This window comes from Trachypithecus francoisi, unplaced genomic scaffold (assembly GCF_009764315.1).
Source record: "Trachypithecus francoisi isolate TF-2019V2 unplaced genomic scaffold, Tfra_2.0 Lachesis_group18, whole genome shotgun sequence".
In the NCBI taxonomy this organism is placed as follows: domain Eukaryota; kingdom Metazoa; phylum Chordata; class Mammalia; order Primates; family Cercopithecidae; genus Trachypithecus; species Trachypithecus francoisi.
In genome coordinates this window covers 46,477,858-46,499,678 of record NW_022681463.1, presented here as the reverse complement: position 1 = coordinate 46,499,678, position 21,821 = coordinate 46,477,858, and the positions used below count along the sequence as shown (strand labels likewise).

Genomic DNA, 21,821 nt, shown 5'->3' with positions numbered 1-21,821 from the left:
TGCAACAAAAACAATGATAAATAGTTGGTACTTAATTAAACTAAAATGTTTATGCACAGCTAAAGAAACAAGGAGTAGAGTAAACAGACAATTCGCAGAGGGGGAGAAACTCTTCACAATCTATACTTCTGACAGTGGGCTAATCCAGAATCTACAAGGAACTCAAACAAATTAGCAAGAAAAAAGTAAATGATTCCATCAAAAAATGGGCTAAGGACATGAATAGACTGTCTCAAAAGGACATGTACAAATGGCCAACAAACATGAAAAAATGCTCAGCATCACTAAAGATCAGGGAAATGCAAATCAAAACTACATTGTGATACCACCTTACTCCTGCAAGAATGGCCATAATAAAAAATAAAAATAAAAAATAATAGATGTTGGCAGGGATGCTATGAAAAGGAAACACTTTTACACTGCTGGTGGGAATTTAAACTAGTAAAACTACTAGAGAACAGTGTGGACATTTCTTAAAGAACTAAAAGTAGAGCTACTATTTGATCCAGCAATCTGAGTACTGGGTATTTACTCAGAGGAAAAGAAATTGTTGTACAAAAAAGATACTTGCACACATGTTTATAGCAGCACAATTAGCAATTGCAAAAATGTGAAACCAGTCCAAATGTTCATTGATCAATTAGTGGATAAAAAATTGTGAGATAGAGATATATCTATATCTCGATCTATCTATCTATCTGTCTACCTATCTATACACACACACATACACAATGGAATACTACTCAGCCATAACAAGGAATGAAATATTATCATTTACAGCAACCTGGATGGAATTGGAGACCATTATTCTAAGTGAAGTGACTCATAAATGAGAAACCAGTTATTGTATGTTCTCACTCATAAGTGGTAGTTAAGCTATGAGGATAAAAAGGCACAGAAATAATACAATGGACTTTGGGGACTCGGAAAAAAAAGATGGGAGGTGGTGAGGGATAACAGACTACAAATTGGGTACAGTGTATACCACTCCGGTGCACCAAAATCTAACAAATCACCACTAAAGAGCTTACTCATTAACCAAACACCACCTGTTCCCCTAAAGCCTAGGAAAATAAAATAGAAGAATACAAAGAAAAAAATAAATAAATAAAAAATTAAAAAATGCACAAAGGACTTGAATAGACATTTCTCCAAAGATAATATAAAAATAGCCAGGGAGCAATGATTGGGGAAATGCAAATTAAAATCACAGTGCAATAGCTATCATCTTATGCCCATTATGAAGACTACTTTCAAAAACAAAAAATGTTGACAAGGATATTCTGCACACAGTTGGTGGGCATGCTAAACGGTATGGCCACTATGGAAAACAGTATGGTGCTTCCTAAGAAGAAAACAAAAACAATTTCAATTACCATATGACCCAGCAATTCCACTTTTGTTATATATGGTTAAAAGGATTAAAAGCAGGATCTTGAAGAGATATTTGCACACCAATATTTGTAGCAGCATTATTCACAAAAGTAAAGAAGTGAAAGCAACCAGTGTCCATGCACAGATGAATCGATTAAAAAATATTGCATACACATCCAATAGAATTTTGCTCAGCCTTAAAAGAGGACATTCTGTCATATACTACAACATAGATTAACTTTGAGGCATTATGTGAAGTAAAATATAGTTTTACAAAAGTAGTTACAAAACTTACTGTATAATTCCAGTTACATGTAGCCTCTACAGTAATCAAATTCATAGAAGCAAAAAGTAGAATGTGGTTACCAGGAGCTGGAGGGAGAGGAAGAAAAGGAGTCATTTAATGAGTATAGAGGTTCAGTTTTACAAATCAGTTGGCTGCACAACAATGTGAATATGTTTAACACTACTGAATGGTATACTTGGAAATACTGAAGATTGTAAATTTGATGTTACACGTTTTTCACCACAATGTAAAAATAATCATTGATATTACCATATTTCTTTTTAGCTATAGTGGCATCATTTTTCTGAAATAAACTGTGTCTAATACATTTGACCATGTGTTCATTTTGAGAAAATTCAAATTCCCTAATGTTTCCTTGAGACAAACTGTTTCTTAAGATTTTCCTCAGTTGTTAGATTTCAAATACTTTGGCTACCTAACAATAAAAGTCCATTCCATAGTTTTCATTGATTTTTTTTTTTTTTTTTTTTTTTTTTTTAAATAAAAGAAGTTTCTCTTTCCTCTTCTAGCTCCTACACTAGTCTTAGCACTCTTATTAAGCAATGTGTGTTTTCTGGGCACCAATGATAACTGTCTCAAGTGAGTGAATACAGAAGAAACAATAATTAAAATTACATTTGGCATTAGCATAAGTATTATGTTTTTATGGAGATACATACTTCTTTTTTTTTTTTTTTTTTTTTTTTTTTTTTTTTTTTTTTTTTTTTGAGATGGAGTCTCGCTCTGTTGCCCGGGCTGGAGTGCAGTGGCCGGATCTCAGCTCACTGCAAGCTCCGCCTCCTGGGTTTACGCCATTCTCCTGCCTCAGCCTCCGGAGTAGCTGGGACTACAGGCACCCGCCACCTCGCCCGGCTAGTTCTTTGTATTTTTTAGTGGAGACGGGGTTTCACCGCGTTAGCCGGGATGGTCTCAATCTCCTGACCTCGTGATCCGCCCGTCTCGGCCTCCCAAAGTGCTGGGATTACAGGCTTGAGCCACCGCGCCCGGCCCCATACTTCTTTAAATTTGAAAAGTTAGACAATATAATTGCCTGTCTCTGTACATACCTTGTTGACTTTAACCTTACATTTGATCTAAAATTTATTAAAAAATACACTGATAAATGCAAATTTTTGATCATTTATTAACTGTAATTAAAATTTACATGGATCTATTTATTAAAGACATTGTGCAATGTTTCCACTTTATGTTTTAAACAATTACAAACATGTGGCTTAAAATAATGTACAGATCAATATAACAAGATTGAAAAATGGGTGATGAGAGTATGAAGTCTTCCTTCTTTCTAGCAATAATCAGAAACACTCTAACTTAACGGATCATATATTTTTCTTTTGATATTCTAAGTTCGTTTAAGAACAAAATGCTAAAGGAGTTCAACATGCAGTGGATATACATAACATTCAGAATCACTAGCTTCCATGCTTACACTGAACTCAACATAAGGCAAAAGCCTAATAATTATACTGAATCTTTGGCTCAGTGTGTTAAAAAAGCAAAGCAACATGGTAAGCCTAATGAAAACAATCCTTTGTGTTTACCAGTTTCAGATTGCCAGTATGGTTGCAATAAAATTCAACCATTATCTCTGATGAAATATGCAGCTTTGATTAGCAGGACAGTTTATTTTCTGAATGCAAGATACAAGCATGAATCTGTTTCTCTAATCATTCTCATAGCTTAGGAAAATGAGGCAGAAGCAGGTTTACTTTAATAAAGCATAATTCTGCTTCCCGGTGTGACCACATATGATTAGAAAAACAGTAAACCAATCAGATTCTGTCAGATGAAATATTCTGTCCTCTACTCTTGGCAATCTCTTGGATATTGCCATAGACTATAAAATGATTGAATGAGCTGTGGCCATGAAATTATCCATGTCACAAATACTGGTCTTTCCTTTCAACTGCCCAAGAAAAAACAAGCCTTTGGTAACTCTAGTTGTTGTATGCTATAATACAAAACAAATTACCAATAACCATTCCTGAACTAACTAACATATGGCCAGACATTGTTCCTGTATAAGTTTAATGTTTTCTTGTTTCCTACTATTCTGTTTAATCTACTAACTCTTTCAACATCAATAGGTAATGCTACAGAGATCCTTGTTCTTGAAGAGTTTTCATCTCTGGAAGTTCTCATTCTTTCCACTCAGTATAAAAATAACCACTCCAGCAAGTAACATCTTTCCAAGTAAAATATCAATAAGTCAAGATTGCTTGATGACTACCACACAGGCACCTGCTCTCCCAATATTCAAGGAAGCCATCTGTTAAAAAAGATGAAACACAACTTAAGACAAGTTTTACTGTCAGAAAAATATACAACTTATATTTTAAAGATTATATACAGGAAAATCATAAATAAATGTGCTTGTTTTCCCATTTTAGCCAGAAGTAGCACAATAAAAATGAAAACATTGAAAATTGTATTTTAAAAACAGCAATGATTTATATATTGAAAATTTTTAAGCCTACAATTTTAATGGAGTTTTTAAAAACAGTATTAAAGTACTTAATGATTTTTATTGAAATTAAACTGCTATAGAAAAGTTTCCATCAAAGCTCTATTCTGGAGCTTGCACGGACACATTTGTGATAATATTTCATAGTGATAGCTTGGAGTATATTTTAGATGAAATAGTTATTACACTTATTGCAATCATTTTGAAGTTATTTCCCCAGATATTGTATTGAATTAAATGTGTTATTCATTCATTTTAGACAGAGACATACAATGAAATAAATTCAATATTTTGTCATAAATAGGCCATAATTATAATTGCTACATGCTTATTAAAAATTTTCCATCTTATGACAATCACTGGAATGAGAACTAAGTATTTTTTTAATAATTCTGAATATGAAAATGGTTAGAAATATATTAAAAACAATGATTTTTACAGAGTTTGTAATGAAAATTTATTCTTTGGAGACAAGCCAACATTTTGATAATTTGAGCTTTTTGATATCAATAATTTTTATTACAGTTTTCTAAGAATATCAAGGTAGACTAGAAATTACATGATATTATTTCAGAGTGAGAAGTAAGTGTATAAAATGTAAGAAATAAAACAGCTGCAAACAAAGTAGCCTCAAATCACATACATTATCTTATTGATTGAAAAAGGACATATTCTTATACTCTAAATATGAAAATTATCTCTGTTTTCTACCAGTTATTTTGAATGTATTTGTTGTTACCCATCATCCCACTGTAAGTTAAAAAAATCCACATATTTATTTTTATTCTTTAATGGATTATTTGTAAAAGCTAATTTAATGTAACATCACTTATCTTCCTCATAGAATTATTGCACAAAATGAGAGTTGGGAAGGAGCATGTGAATATATTTGTGATATATTTGTGTGAAGAATAGTTTTTATAGGTCATCACTGTTATCTTCATAATCACATCTTTTACTGTTATGTCCATGAGAGAGACAGTAGTGAATACAGTGTCAGGAGATAACATGTTAATCCCATAGCATCAATGTATGCAAACCTAAGTTTACCTGACTCCAAAATGCATGCACTTTCCCTGGTCTTTCTTTTATTATCTAATGATTTTCATGGATTGTTTCACATCAGAGTCATTTAAGAAGCATTTACAAAATGCAGTCATGCACTGTATAGCTGCATTTTCATCCTTGAGGTTCTGGTTATGGATAAACCACATATACAATGGTGGTCCCATAATATAATGGAGATGAAAAATTCCTATCATCTGGTAATGTCGTAACCCTCTTAACATCAAAGCATAATGCATTACTGAAATGTTTCTGGTGACACTGGTGTAAACAAACCTGTTGTATCACTTTTTTTTTTGAAAATAGAAAAAAGCTCATAGAATAAGGATATAAAGAAAAAAAGTTTACAGCTGGACAATGTGTTTGTGCTTTAATGTAACTATTACTATAAAGGAGTCAAAAAGTTTTTTAAAATTTAATTGTTTAAAAAGTTAAAAAAAAAGATACAGTAAGCTAAGGTTAATTTATTATTAAAGAAAGAAAAATATTTTAAAATAAGTTTGGTGTGACCTAAGTGTAGAGTGTTTTTCAAGTCTACAGTAGCATATAGTCTACAGCCCTCACATTCACTCATCACTCCGTCACCGACTCATGCAGGGCAGTTTCTAGTCCTGCAAGCTCCATTCAGGTTAAATGTCCTATACAGGTGTGTACCTCTTCTTATTTTTATACCACATTTCTATAGTACCTTTGCTATGTTTAGATATGTTTAGATACACAAACACTATTCTGTTACAATTACCCAGAATACTCATTATGGTAACACACTACGTAGCTTTGTAGCCTAGGAGCAATAGGCTATATCATACAGCCTCAGTGTGTAGAAGGCCATATCATCTGGGTTGGTCTAAGTATGCTCTGTAGTATGTGCACAATGATGAGATTTCCTAAGGATGGATTTCTCAGATTGTATTTCATTTTTAAGGAATGCATGACTGTATATGTGCACAAACCCTATCACTAAATGGAAATTTAGGATTAATATTGGGTAATTGTATTTTTGGAAACTTTCCCAAAGGCTACCTGATGTCCATTCAATACTCAGTACTGTGTACTAGACTACATATAGAGAGAGTAACTTAACTTTATATCTTCATCTACATCTATACCACCATCTCTAGATATGCTTGTGTATATATGTGCATGTGAAAATGAATCCTTTCTGTTTTTCCAAAAACCAAAATGTGATATTCCCCTTGTGTTTCTTATGTCAGCAAATGACACCCATCTCCACCCAGTTGTTCAAGACAGAATCCTTGACCCTTCTTTTTACCTCACTCAACCCTAAATCTGAATTACCAAGCCCTCTAAATATATCTCCAACAAGTTTAATTCTATCCATTTCTTCAGGCTTCCACACAGCTCAGGTTACATAATGTAAACCATGTCTATCTCTCAAAACTTAATGATTCTCTTTCTTGCTCCATGAGACATACCAAGTGTTCTTCCTCTGGCTCTTACAAATGATGTTCCTCAAGCCAAAGCACTCCCATATTTTCATCTGGTTAGCTATTACACATTTGTCAGACCTCATTCCACATATTTCCTGAAAGAAGATTTATCTGCCCAATGCAGTTAAATTCTATCATAGTGCTATTCTCTTACCGACGAATTAATCATGCTATTTTAAACATTTGGTATTTTTCTATATAAGTATGTTTTAGATGTTTAAGAAAAGTTATCCTTCTTTCCTCTTGGTCCAGATTTATTTAATATATATTTTTAAAAATCTGCCCTTGTTCTCCCTCTAGGGGTTGTACCCTTCAGCATGAGTATTATGATAACCTAAAAAGGTTGGCCACAGAACCAATGAAATAAAAGTAATGCTGAATGTAGATCTTTCACCAGGCTTCTCTGTAACAAATTTGGCAATATTTCATTCTCAATATATCTTATATATCTATTGTGTACAAATAAATGAAATGCATACACAAAAGTATACCTAGTTGCAACAATACTTCTCAATTTATTTGAGAGACATTCATATTACCTACTACACTGAGCCAGCAACTCTGCTAGTCTTTGGAGACCCCACAATAAATGCGACATTGTCGTTGATTCCTTATAACCTGCAGATGAATGCAGCCTGATAGTGCTATCAGAGTATACCAAGAGAATACATTAAGGGGCAGTTTTACTTAGGCAAGGGGAAATAGGTTAAAGTTATTTTTTATGTCTTGAAGCACGTGCATCATTTTTTCAAATCAAACACAAAAAATAAGCCCAGTGTTAAATGACAAATGTCAAATTTATTTAAAACATACATAGACACACACGTATCTATACATATGGTGTGTGTATACATTCTCTGTAAAACAAAGCAACAAGACTGACAATCGATTCCTAATCTATTTACAACTCAAGCTAACCTGAGTATTTTTCCAAATATCCACATGTTTGGATATTTTAATATAGTTTGCTTATTTATTTTAATAATCAGCCTTTTGTGGGTGATTATCAACTTATATGGGATAATCAACTTATGCCACTTATAGGTCATATAGAGTGAAAGTGATAGGCATTTAGCAAATATAGGAAACCTTTCAAGTAGGCTAGAATCCTGAAAATTTTTAAAGGGATTTTGTATGGGTCTGCTGCTCATCCCTCGAGAGCCTTAAAAATATAAATAATGAGAAGATATGGAAGCAAAATCTTAAAGTAATTTAATAGTTTTAAATTTAATGTTTATTGTATTAAAGTTGTTATAAAACATTTTAAATGCCACTTTGCTGTTTGTAAGATACTATATAATCCAAAAAAGTATAATAAAATACAGATGAAGGAAAATGATCTTTAGTAGTCTTTTACCTATTATTACTACATACATTGTTTTGATTTCAATTTTAGAGGAATGATAAGCATAATGACTCTTTATTATAAATATGTATTCAGATATTATATTACATCATTTATATAAACATAAGCTTCCTTTATTTAATGTTCTGTTAAGTGGAACATTTAAAATACACACATTTAGCTAGTACATTTCCTTAGTAAATCAACAATCATTAATTCATGCATGCAGGGTTTGCTTTGGAAACACTAGGGACTCAGAAAGGTACAGAGTCAAACTATACCCTTCAAAATTTTAGTGCAATAATGTGAAAAGCAATAATTACTCACTTCTTTTTACATATAGTGCTCTTTGATTAAGAAATGCTTCTTTCTCTAGCAATTAAAGTAAAATGTAGAAAATAACAAGACTTAGATCTCTTGATATTTTCCCTTCTTTTCTCTACTCCTCCTTTTTTCTTACTTGGCTACATGTACCTATTTTTGTTGAAGTCAAGAGTTTTTCTTTAGAGGAGAAGAAATTCACAATGCAGGTACCTTAGTCTAGCCATTAGGAATTTGGTTTTGTACTCTGAAGTTAGTCTGACTAAATATTGCTGCTGAACGCGTACCATCAAAACTGGCAAAATCAAGGAAATCATGTTTCATTAAAAGTAAATATCTTTAAAACAAATGTACTTTAATCAGGTGTTCAAGTTCTTTAGATAAATTGTAGTCAGTTTCTGTGACCAAAATCAGATCCTTCCACCCACTGAGGCAATATGAGGAGATGTGGTTATTATCCCGCTTCAATTAAGTAAAGCTTTACAGCTGCACTGCACTCCTAGATGGAAACGATTTATTTGAACAGTATCTTACTTTTCGATTTCTGGTAAAAGTGAGAAATAATAGAAATATTGAGAGACTTGGAGAAGAATGAAAGTAAAGAGAAATCAAATATGTAAGGACACAAGTCAGAATGTATTGATTTCCTCCATCATAAGCAAGGCCATGGTAGCTATGCAGCTAAGATGTTTTCCACTGTAATTAGTTTGCCCTGGCCTCATCCTCCCATCACACTCACACACACCAACACACATCCTCTAGTTATGTGATTACAATGGGAGCTGTTTCATTCTAGAAGGATCCTGAGTCTCTAACTACAGTGTGTATGTAAGAGATAATGCCTCACCTAGGATAAGCCAGTCATTTTACTCCAACTTCCTGGACAAAATTATTGACAAGGAGTGAGCACTCATTACATGACAGACTATGCAAAGCCCTTTCTTGTTTATTCTTTTAATTGAATTGGGATTTTTAAAAAGTTATTTTCTGTTTATGGCTGTGGGGATTACTATTTGGACTTTCCAGCAGCAGAAAAGTAAAATGGAAAATTCTCTCTGCAACAGATAAAAAGGGACCTAATAAACAGTAACAAAAATGAATGCCAAGAAGATTGACTTCTGCAGCCTTTATATTGTTTCTAAAACCAAACATTCTAAAGCTAGAGTTTTGTGAATCAATATATTACACTTTTATTTTTAACTTCAGTAACTCAAATTCAGATTCTGTTTCTTGTTGTGGAAAATGGAAATCTCATTAAGCATGTATGCCATTTTTTAATAAATATTTTATTGGTATTGTAGTAATAAAAAGTACACAAGAATGTATAATTTAATGAACTTTTTACAAAATTAACACAATATTGGACAAAAGCAATCATTATGGGTTTAGGATACTTTTACTAGATTCCTGTTTGTATACCCCTCCTCCACAGAAAGAAAATGAAATAAATTCTTATCCTTGAAGTGAATTATGCCGATGACAATCTTACCTGTGTCCACTCATTAGTTTGTGGATCATAGGATTCCATAGTGTTGAGGTATGTCTGTCCATCATAGCCACCAACAGCATATAATCTGTCACCAAGAAGACAGACCCCAACAGCATCTCTGGGCATACTCAAAGGAGCCACCATGGTCCACGTGTCTGTTTTGGGATCATATCTAAAATTCAATGACAATAGTACACATATTCTAATCACATTCAACTGCTAATATAAAAATTTTACTTTTTGCAAAGCCTGTCATGAAGAAGGAAACTATTTTTCTCTAAAGGCTCAAACATTTGAGCTTGTATTCTAGAATGAACATCCATCATGTCTAGCTTCCTAAACTTTAAGGTATTTTAAAAATGCATCCAGACTCATAGATGAACGCAGATTCATTCAACAGAAATAAATGCCACGATGTCTTTCTACAAAAAAGTGTCAGATATATAAATAACTATTATCCACAGTAGAATTAGGGTATTTGAAACAGATGTTTGCAGACTGCTATGGTAATGAAGTAGAAGAAATGATTAAAAATCCGGGAGAATTGTGGAATACTCGATAGATGAAGTTTCCTTTAAACCAATTCTGAAAGTCTAGCCTAAATTTGCTAGAAAAAAAAAAAAAAAGGAAAAATTTGTGCAAAAATAACTGTAGTGTTTTGCTGTTGTTATTGTTGTTGCATTGTTTTGTTTTGTTTTTCTTTTTAATGCATGGTCAGCTTTGAGGAAACAGGTAAGTAGCGTGACTATGTTTAAGAAAGACTGAGGAAATGGTGTGTCTCAAGATGTAAGTTTTGGTTAGCTTATGGGAGGTTTGATTCCCTGGGTAAGAAGGTACTTTCAGTTTACTCAATAGAAAAATAGCCTCTGAAATTGGGGAAATAATTATAACATGAATACAACTGGGTTTAGTGACATTTATCAGGATTCACACTGAGGGAGAGACTAGTAATTCAAGAGATCAAAGTCAGAAGACTGAAGTTATTGTTATTAAATTCAAACAAAAATTATTTTCAATAAAATTTCATAACCATATAGCACATACAGATATTTTTACATTTTGAGTGGCAAAACCCTGAAGACTCCTTTAATGAATGTACTCTGAATGAATGAAGAAAATATACCTTTGCCTTTGGCCCACAATTGCATGTTCAGATACAAAAACAGAAAGGGTGGAAAGAACCCAGAAGAATGAATATAAAATAAAACTGTGAAAAAGGATTTTCTGACAAACACAACAAACAAATTCTTAGTTTGTTTTCCTGCTCCATTTTTTTTCACCCATACCATTTATAACTTGAACACTCCTAAAACAAATGAATAAACAAAAATACCTATACCTTACTGAAAATAAAGAAGGTTGTTACAGAAGATGTGGAATTTCTGTTTCACAGAGAATATTCATATTTCCCACGATGTTATGTGAATTTGCACACTGTGGTTGGGGAGTTTGTACACTGCCAAGATGATGTGTAAAGTGAGGTGTTGATTGAATGCTAGAAAATTGGGATCACCTTGAAGCACAGGCTGCCCGGCATGTAAGAATTTAATTTTTAGTGCTGCAGTTAATAAACACAAAACATCGCAGATAGACGCAGACATACATAGACACACACACCAACAGAAATACATAATCTGTGCCATCAAAATCTCCTTTAAAAATATTTAAACGTTGTCCACAAATATTTTTAAATATGCAAAGATTTTTTAATTTGAGAAAATAAAAGATACCACAATGGAGAAAATAGTTCAGTCCAGAGTGTGGAATATTTTATAAAGTAACTGACTGAATATTTAATAAATCAATGGCAAAAGATAATGAGTAAATAATTAGGAAGAAGTAACTGTTCTAAGTTAAATGTGAATTAGAAATATAACAAAATATAGTGAGTAGCCCTTACCTGGATCCTAATTCAAACATTTAACCAACTGTTAAAAGATGTTTGAGACATTTTTGAATATCAGTATAACCTAAGTATTACCTTTTAATAAGCAATTATTGAAGTTTTTATTAGCAGAATAATAACATTGGGATTACATTAACAAATAAACTCCTTATTACTTTTGTTTGCTTCTGGAATAATTCAATAATGTTTTGGGTTGAAAACATGTTCAGAAATTTCTCTACAAAACTTTGGAGAGAGAAGGAAGGACACAGGGCAGAAAAATGGATGAAACAATAAGAACAAATGTGTGATCGTTGTTTAAGCAGGATAATGAGTATAGGGGAGTTAACTGTATCATTTGCTTTTTGTTTGTCAGAAAATTTTTCTACTACAAATAACTTTAAAGTGAATAATTTACATAGAATATAGTCTGGATTTTGTCACCATCATGTCACACGAGCAGTTTTTCTGAAGTCATATTATCCTCATTTAATTATTATTCAGCTCTATAAAAATATGTCAAATATTGTCTGCAAAACAGACTTTATCATGCTGCAAATTATATATATATATATATATATTCAATAGGTCATGGGAACTGAGAGAATAGCAAACGTTAGTGTGCTAAGCAATAATAAACTAATTTCCAGAGGTTTAGTTCTTCACGTAAAACTCAAATGTTGGAAGGGAAATTTTAAAAATACGAATTTGTCCTACATTTTGATACATATTTTAAAAATACTAACCTGCAATCAGAAATATATACATATATATTTTAAATTTTCTAAAAAGTAATTTTACAATTTTAATGCTTTTTTTTGGAAAATACAAATCTTTGAATTAGATGTGTCTGTTTTCAGTAGTAGGCAACATATCTGAAATGTGTAATAACTATCTTTTAATTAATATCTGGTAATAGTAATCATATTTAAATTTATATTTTACCAGTAAAACCAAACCAAAACAAAATCTAAGTCACCTGACATAGACACACTCTCCCAGTTATTTAGGAAGAGATCACACAAATTTAAAATCTCCCAGTAGCCATTGTTCTTGATCTCAGAATGATAACTTTAAATAGATTTTTCTATATTCAGGAACTCTGGGATTCACCTCTCAGCCTGGCACATACAAAGTTATAATCACGAAAATGAAATAATCTATAGATGTATAAGCATTGTCCAAACAATTACTAAGAGTGAACTCTGTCATTTTCAGGTCATGTTTCTGAAAACCTTGAATTCTAAGCAGCCTTTTTTTGCCTCTAGTTGCCAGCTTTTTTTTTTTTTTTTTTTTTTTTTTTTTTTTTTAATAAGGTGGTGGGTGTGGGGTCTTACTGTATTTGGGCTGTCTGCCTTTCCTGCATCTTACCTTGGCCTTCCTGGTCAGATTGTGAGCTCTGTATCAGAGACTATTAAAGTTTATAGCCTTCAAGCAAAAGAAGTGCCAGTATATAGTAGCTAAAATTAGCTATAAAATGAAAACTTGTTAAAGGCATATGATAGTCACAGAATAAAAGTTAATTTCTCTTTGTAAAACCAAATTGAATTTTTTAAGAAACCATTAATTTTTCAAGCATTAGTGTCATTTTCATACTTTAAGGATAATAATTGGCCTTAACATTTCTGAGGAAAATTGTTGTAAATATAAACGCATGACTTTGTTAACAAATGGAATTGAGAATGTTTCTTTTCCCAAGTTTGTACAGGAGATATTTAGATAGAGAACAAATTAAACAATAAAGAAGTGATTTATAGTCCAGCAGGTCTGCCTGTAAAACAAACAAAATCAAATTAAAAACCAAAGAAACAAAAAAATAAATAAATGAAGATCCATGCTGTGAGAATGGATAGCCTGCTTCAAAAGAGTGGCACATAGATTTCAAGTATATTAATCACAAAATCTATATATTAACTAACTTTAAGAAATTAGATGTGAATTGAGCAATCGAGAGTGACAACAGTGTTAGCTAAAAATAAATACTTTTATTTTTTTCCTGTAAAGAAAACCAACATTTATTAGATTTCATGATATTAGCAAAGGAAATGTTCCTGGACTTTTAAAACTGTTTATTTTCTAGAAATATAAAACAATTAATTTCAATACAAATTGTTTGTTTATAACTGCATAACAGTAATAATGTTCCTAATAAACGTTTTCATTCAGATGTTTTCGTATGTATGCATTTCTAATGGATACTAGCAATGGGATTTCTGGGTCAAAGAGAGTATATACTTCGAAATGTGGTAAATGTGGACAATTGGTATTACAAAGAGCCTGTGTTAATTTACACTCCACTCCTACCATCACTGTAACGAGCATGTGTCAGTTGTTCTACATTCTCTCCAACATGCAGTATTATGTGTATTACGTGTTTTTTTCATTTTAGACTTTCCGGTGGGTAGGTGATGGTGTAATATTGTAATTTTAATTTGCATTTCCCTGATAACTAATGCCATCCAATCTTTTTTTTTTTTTTTTTTTTTCCCCCAGTAGTCATTGCCTATTTGGATATCACCTCTTGAAGAGTTCTTGTTCAAACCTTCTGCCTAGCTTTTCTGTTCTTTTAAAAATGATATCTAGAATTTACCTATATATTGGAAACAATGCTTTCGTTGGTTATATGCATTGCAAATATTTTCCTCACTTTCCAACAAATTTTTACCCTCTTAATGGTATCTTTTGAAGACATTTTACTGTCATATTTTCTTTATAGATGATCCTATGTAGGTCTAGGTTAAGAAATCTTTCACACCTCATTTTTTTTTGAAGGTGATCTCCTGTGTTGTATTCCAAGAGCTTTATTGTTTTATGGGTCATATTTAAATCTAAAATCCAGCATGAGTTGATATTTAATGTAATATGCAATAGAGGATAAGACTACGATTTTCCACGAGATATCCAATCACCCAGCCACATTTGTCATACCGGCGGGCCTTTCCTTACTGCTCTTTGGTTTCTCCTTTGCCATAATCAAGATTCTTTATATGTGTGATTGTGTTTCTGAACACAAATCTATTCTATTTGTTTACTTATTTATACTGTATTGTTACTACAATGTCTAGTTAAAATAATTTAATAAGAAGCTTTTATATATAGTTTTTCAAGGTTGTCTTGGAACTTAGGACCCTTTTCACTTTTATTTAAATTTTAGGATCATGTTTCCAATGTACACACAACCACAATGAAACTACACAAAAAAATTTTAATTTAAAAAGACTGCATTAAATTTATAAATTTTGTTTGCTCGTTTTTTGTTTTTCTTTTTGTTTTTGTTTTTTCGGGGGTGGGGTTTGTTTGATTGCTTGTTTGTTTTGAGACAAAGCCTCAGTCTGTCACCCAGACAGTGGTGAAATCTCCGCTTACTGCAACCTCCAGCTCTGGTGCTTGAGCAAACCTTCCACCTTGACCTCCAGAGTAGCTGGCACTACAAGCATGTGCCACCACGCCTGGCTAACTTTTTATTTTTATTATTATTGTTTTCAAGTTTTAGTGAGATGAGATCTCACTATGTCACCCAGTCTGGTCACAAACTCCTGGGCTCAAGTTATCCACCTGCCTTGGCTTCCCAAAGAGCTGGAATTAAAGGCATAAGTTATTATGCCTAGCCCAATTAATTTTATATATTGACTGAGCATATAGCAATCTCATTATTTCAATCTAACAGTTTCTAGTTTGATTCATATGAAATTATTAGATATTTATCACATAATCTTGAATAATGGCATTTTTATTTATTCTTTTCCAATTGGTGGCAATTTGCTTTCTTTCAATTGCCTAACATGGCTACTTATTCTGTTAACATGTCTAATAAAAATGGTATTAGCAGTCATGTTTTTCTTCTCAGTCTAATGAAAAACACAAAACATTTCAATATTTGAATATGAATATTTTGTAGATTCTTATTATCAAATTAACAACATTAGTTTATTTTTCAAGTTTGGGGAGCATTTTTATAATGGGTATTGACTTTTATCATTTGTATACTTATTCAGACATTCATTTAATTGTCATTGTATTAAGTTACATTATTACTCTTTTCAATATTAAACCAAATGTGCCTTTCTGTGATAAACTCACATTGGATTTATGTACATGCTTTATCAAACTGATCTGTCCTAAGAGAATTCTAAGAATTAAAGTTTTAGGGTAGATCCTAATATATTTGAAATGAAAATAATTTTCATATTTTGGTTTATAACATATAACTTTCTAAAAGCATATAAATAATGGTAGCGGTATAACGGTTACCCTTATAGACAATATTTGTTGGTACACATGATTTTCTACCAAATTTTACGATATTCTGCGTCATAAAGTAAACCTTAGATGATTATAATACCTTGAAGTGGTTTTGAATTCATTGTTAATTTTAACCTCAAGACAGAGGAGAAAGCAGTCAGCACAACGTTACAAAAAATCTCCTCAATAGATTCAGTGTGTTTCAGGTTCTTATGCTGATGATGTGCTTAATGTCTACTTTAAATGTGTAGTCTTTTTTGATGTACTTATTGATATTCTCCCAACTTTTTAAATCCTCTTCTTAAAAACATAATGGGCATAGAATGATTCAGAAAGGAAGGTGGAGAAAATAAATTTCTGCTTCCCTTCTCAATATCTGTTGTTCATTTTCAATGCCAAAAAACTTTAAAGTTAATTTGATTTCAATTTCTGTATAATGATGATTGAAAAATTCTATTTTGACTTACGTCATATTTTATTACATCCATTTTTCAAGGTTGAGGAGAGAAGAAATGAGTTGTTGACAGAACAAAAAGAAAATAAGGAAAAACTAAACAGCTCTTTGACTGCTCTCAGATGCAGTTGTCACAATACACCTTTAAAAATTATTTTAACTATTCTCAGTTAGCAGAACATGGATTATACCCAGGAAATCTGAATGCCAGTTTAAACAAACTTTAAAAATTGGATACCTCTTAACAGTTCAAAACTAAAAAGCAATAGATTATTTATATAATCACTTCCTCTACTAGTACGACAGAAAACCATAATTAGCACTATAAATCCAAATTACTTTTATTTTATTTTATTTATATATTTTTTGAGACAGGGTCTCATTCTGTCACCCAGGCCGGAGTGCAGTGGCAAATGATGGCTTACTGCAGTCTTAACTTCCCCAGGCTCAAGTGATCCTCCCACCTCAGTCTCCCAAGTAGCTGGGGCCCCAGGCATGTGCCATCACACCTGACTAATTTTTGTATTACTAGTACAGATGGGATTTTGTCATGTTGTCCAGACTGATCTCAAACTCCTGAGCTCAAGCAATCCACCTTTCTTGTCCTCCAAAGATGACAGGATTACAAGCGTGAGCCACTGGACCTGGCCGATATCCTTCTATCTGTATAGATTAACATATGTTTCATTTATTCGTGAATATTTGTATTTCCACATAATCCTTCTTCCTCAAAATATGCAGATAAATTATCATGATGCCAGAATAATTCTGGGCAGCATATCTAAGGACAGCAGGTTATTCTGTCACCTCCTTTCTCTGTCGCTCCTCATAAGCCATTGAGGGAAATAGCAAATCACATAACTAAATTGGTATAGCTATTGTATCAGCTAACATTGCTGCATCTACTTATAAAGCAGGGCTCCTAAATACTTAGGTTAGCATAGAATCCTTGATATGGTTAGGCTTTGTGTCCCCACCCAAAATTCATTTTGAATTGTAATCCCCAGGTGCTGAGGGAGAAACTTGGCGGAAGGTGATTGGATAATGGGGATGATTTCCCCCACGCTATTCTTGTGACAGTAAGTGAGTTTCCATGAGATCTGGTGGTTTCGTAAGTGTTTGGCAAGTTCCTCCTTCGCTCACTATCTCTCGTTTGCTGCCATGTAAGACATGCGCGCTTCCCCTTCTCCATGATGGTAAGTTTCCTGAGGCTTCATCAGCTATGTGGAGCTGTGAGTCAATTATACCTCTTTTCTTTATAAATTATCTAGTCTAAGGTAATTTTTTTTTTTTTTTAAGGGAGTCTCGCTCTGTCGCCCAGAATGGAGTGCAGTGTGGCGCGATCTCAGCGCGCTCTAAGGCAGTTCTTTACAGCACTGTGAAAATGGACTAATATAATCCTCATATTAACACAGTCTATCCAAAATTTGAGCATAATTTGCTAGCCAATAGCAAACATTATGAATGTACAGTAACAGAAAAACAATGGCAACAAACTAGCTAGTCCTTTCACGCTGCACTCATGTAGCTGACTCCAGCAATAATATCTTGAATGAGAAAGGGTTGGGGGAGGAAAGGGAAGGGGGAAGGGTAGAAGAAGCACATCACAATAATATATCAAAATTGTTTTTCTACTCATTTGTTAATAGTATTTAGATAAGGTATAAGGATATACTTTTAAATCAATATTTGAACAATTGCTTATCGTTTCAGGCCGTATGTATCTCAACAATTTTCTGCTTAAAGTATATGGAAATAATACTCCGCCAAGATGATGCAAATGCAAATGTGGATTTGCAATATCAAACAAACATCTACCAAATTTTACAATATTGTGGGTCATAAAGTAAACCTCAAATGATTACATTTGCCTCTCCATGAGTCCATCTCAACATTCACCCATTCTTCTGCTCTATCACTCTATCCTTTTATCTTCTACAATTTCTCTATCAATTCATTTGTCTGTATAACATCCTATTTACAGTTTATCTCAAGAAAGTTTTCCTTGTGGGAATATTGAGGTTCATTTTTCTTAGTGTGTGATTGATTCAATATATTCTTGTTATGTGCCTATTCTGTGCCAGAAATTGTACCAAGCACAATAATATAGAGCTGGGTGGAAAACTATCTTGGGCAGTTTCAGCCCATGGTACCTAGTTTAATTTTAAAAGACTGATGTAAAAAGAATTTTAATTATAATGTTAATAATTGGTACCAAGAAATACATCTCAATTTTTCTTCTTGGTCAAATTTGCATTATGAAATGATCCCTCTGGCAACTATAAGAAGAATGAATTGGCAGATGCAGAAGTGGGTATTACAAAGTCTGGCATAGAAGGTTCCTATTATCTTCACACCCTTCTTTCACCCACCCTCATTACCAGGATGCAGATGTGAAGGCAAAGGTGGTTCTGATCATCAGCAGTGGGACTGATGCCTTTGAGCATATTTTCTTATCTGTTGCCTAGATTCCAGTTTCATTTGGTATCTTAAAGGTTTATTTATTTATTTGTCTATTTATTTATTTCGTCTATTTGCAAAATACACGAAAAACAATAGTTGCTGACTAAATAGATAAATGAATGAATGTTGTTTGCCTAATAGATCACATCTTCTGGACCTCACTTCTCCTGAAACTCAGTGCACATTTTGGACACTGATTTTGTCCACCAGGTTGCTCTTACTAGCGTGAGGTTCGGTCACAAAATTAGTTTTCATCTGTTCCACTAGTCTAGAGTCCTCATTCTCATTCAGTCCCTGCCTTCTACCTTCTCTGATTTGAGGTGCCAGTATTATTTGTGCTTACAATACCTGAGTGCAGACAATTTTTGATAAGCATTATAAAACTATACTTAACACCACCATTATATAATAGTCTACATTTCTATAAACAAATCATTGTGCTATAATAAAATGTGATCTATCCATCTCTTTACAAAACATAGCATTGTACACTATTCTTGCTATTTCTAATGATGTTTGCCTATGATTATGTACTAAAAAACATTTTTACATTCTATGTGCAAAGTGGTTTCACAGAGGCACAGTTGCATATCTTGATTTATTGAGGAGTTACATGTGAAATCGTCAGCATAGAAAATATGTTACAAAAAGTGCAAAAGTGCTATTAATCTGATGGGTAGTATGAGCTAGGATAAGAATCATGATAATGCTGTGTGCTTCTGCATTACTTAAGCTGCTCATATCCACTGCACTCCTATAACTCAAAATAGCCATGCTTATTTAAATCTAATTTTCCAACATAAATATATTCCTAGACTGAATTATTTATGCCTCTGTTCACAAACAACATTTCAATACATTATACAGTCGGGTTGGATGAGAATATTGGGATGAAATATTTCATTAGCAGAATTTATATAAGATATTCAAGGTAAAAGTAGGAGGCTCATCATATTCATCTCTTCGTTTACTGAAGAATTTAGCAGAGAAAATGTAAATGGGTTAGTTGTCAGTCTATTAGCAGCATTTTAAAAATAAATGATTGCACATTTGTGTGTATAAAAGTATAAACCTACTTATTAGGACGCTGGCCACTGTCTTCATCATAACACCTGTAGTTCCTGATTTCAGTGGACTAGAAAATATTAAAGTGAAAATGCAGTGAACTTAATGCCTTTCCCAATGTGTATACAGCCATAAAGCTACAGTCCATTTCACAGAGTAGCAATATTGGTAAACGCTGTTTCTGCATTTTATCTAATTTGAACACATCCTGCTTACCAAAAACCATCTCTTGCTAATGGACTTATCCTCAGTAAAAATAATTACACAACCTTAGAAAAAATTATCATAAGTGGGAAAGAATATCCTTTTTCTATTATCTATACCACTTATAGGCATCAGGATACAGGCTGTGTTTTCCTAATATAAAAAGGAAAATTTTTCTGCTCTTAGTGCTATCCACCAAACATCTCATTTTTCTCCCAGATACAAGTTGGGATATTGGTCTCACACTCCCATGAAGTTTTCTGTGGCCATGTTATTGGTTTGTCATTGTAGTACAAACAAAAGAGAATTCTATTACTTGCAGGTGAAATCTTTAAGGACCAGTGAACAATTTACTACTCTCTGGCTTTTTCCTTTTGACATAGAGCCCAGCAATGACCAATATTCTAGGTTATGTGTCAGTCTGAGTACCAGAGTGGTCATATCATGGATATGTAGCATGAATGAGGAAAAATAGCATCATGGTATTAAACTACCGAGAGTTTTAAAGTTATTTGTTACAGTAGAGTTACTTATCTTATACCAATTGATAAACCAATTGACCTAAATATTCCTTATCCTCATTTCCCCATGGATCATTATGGATCCTATGTAATAGGAAATATTACCATGCATCTTACTAAGGATTGTTCAGTCCTTATTACATACCATATAACACTACTAAGCAACGCACAGCCAAAAGAGAACTCAGTGATAGCTGTGCCAGAAGTCTCTGCATTGTATTCCTAGACCTGAAGCCAAAGTGTTATCCCACTCTAGCTTCTGTGCACCTAGTCAATTTTAGAAAGAGTTATAAGAGAACCTATGTTTCCTTCATACACCAAGATTATTAAAAATATAGCTCTAATCAGTCTGTCTTATGTTAAAAAGGATGTGTCATAAAATAAGAACTTAATAATTCACCTTTGAGAGTTTGAAAAGGTAGTAAAACAAACTTGAACAGAAGAATAGAACACAGAAGCAAAATATCCAATATTTTTAAAAGCATTAACAAATATTCACATTTCATAAATCACTCAAAACTTCTTTTTAATGTATGTTTTAAAAGTATATCAAGAAAAAATTTAAAGATTATTTAAGGACTTGCAAAAAAACATTGTGGAAATTTAAATAAATATTAGTTGAAGGGAGGAAGCAAGGAATAGAAGAATAAGAAAATAAAATAAAGTACATGTGAGAGAAAGGAGTTAAAAAATGTATCTCTAGGTGTTGAATTTAACTTTCCTAAATAATGCAATTTTTCCAAACACTTGAATCAGGCATCAATGTGATTTGCACTGTCTCTTTCACTATAAAAGTGTCCTTGGGGTCTTACCTTTCTACATAATCCAGTAGCCGGGAACAGTGATTTGAAGCAGGAGCGTCATGACCTCCTACTGCATAAAGAAAACCATCACATGTGGCCACTCCGACACCCCCTCTCCTCTTACACATGGGAGCACACATGTTCCACTTATTTGTATGAGGATCATAATATTCCATTGAACTCAAACAGGAACTTCCATCACGACCTCCAACTGAATACAGCCTAAAACACAATTGGAAAAACGTGATTTAATATCATAGTCTGGATGACAAAATAGAGAAAAGAAAAGGTCTTTTAAAATCAATGTTCATAGTATGAGACTCAAATGTGTTGGAAATATATTACTTTGCAGGGAAATTTTGTTAAAG

At 32.8% G+C, this 21,821-nt stretch overlaps 1 protein-coding gene across 2 annotated transcripts in view; it reads right to left on the bottom strand.

Moving 5' to 3' along the window:
• Window positions 1-2,677: 2,677 nt before the first annotated feature.
• The window catches only part of KLHL1 (kelch like family member 1), a 456,085-nt gene continuing 436,941 nt past the window's right edge, over window positions 2,678-21,821 (bottom strand). For both annotated transcript variants that reach the window (XM_033177586.1, XM_033177587.1), the window contains 3 exons: window positions 21,463-21,675; window positions 9,817-9,988; window positions 2,678-3,950 (listed from right to left, as the gene is read on the bottom strand). In XM_033177586.1, the coding sequence (XP_033033477.1) occupies window positions 3,891-3,950; window positions 9,817-9,988; window positions 21,463-21,675 (445 nt within the window). In that variant the 3' untranslated portion in view covers window positions 2,678-3,890. The remainder of the gene's footprint in view (window positions 3,951-9,816; window positions 9,989-21,462; window positions 21,676-21,821) is intronic.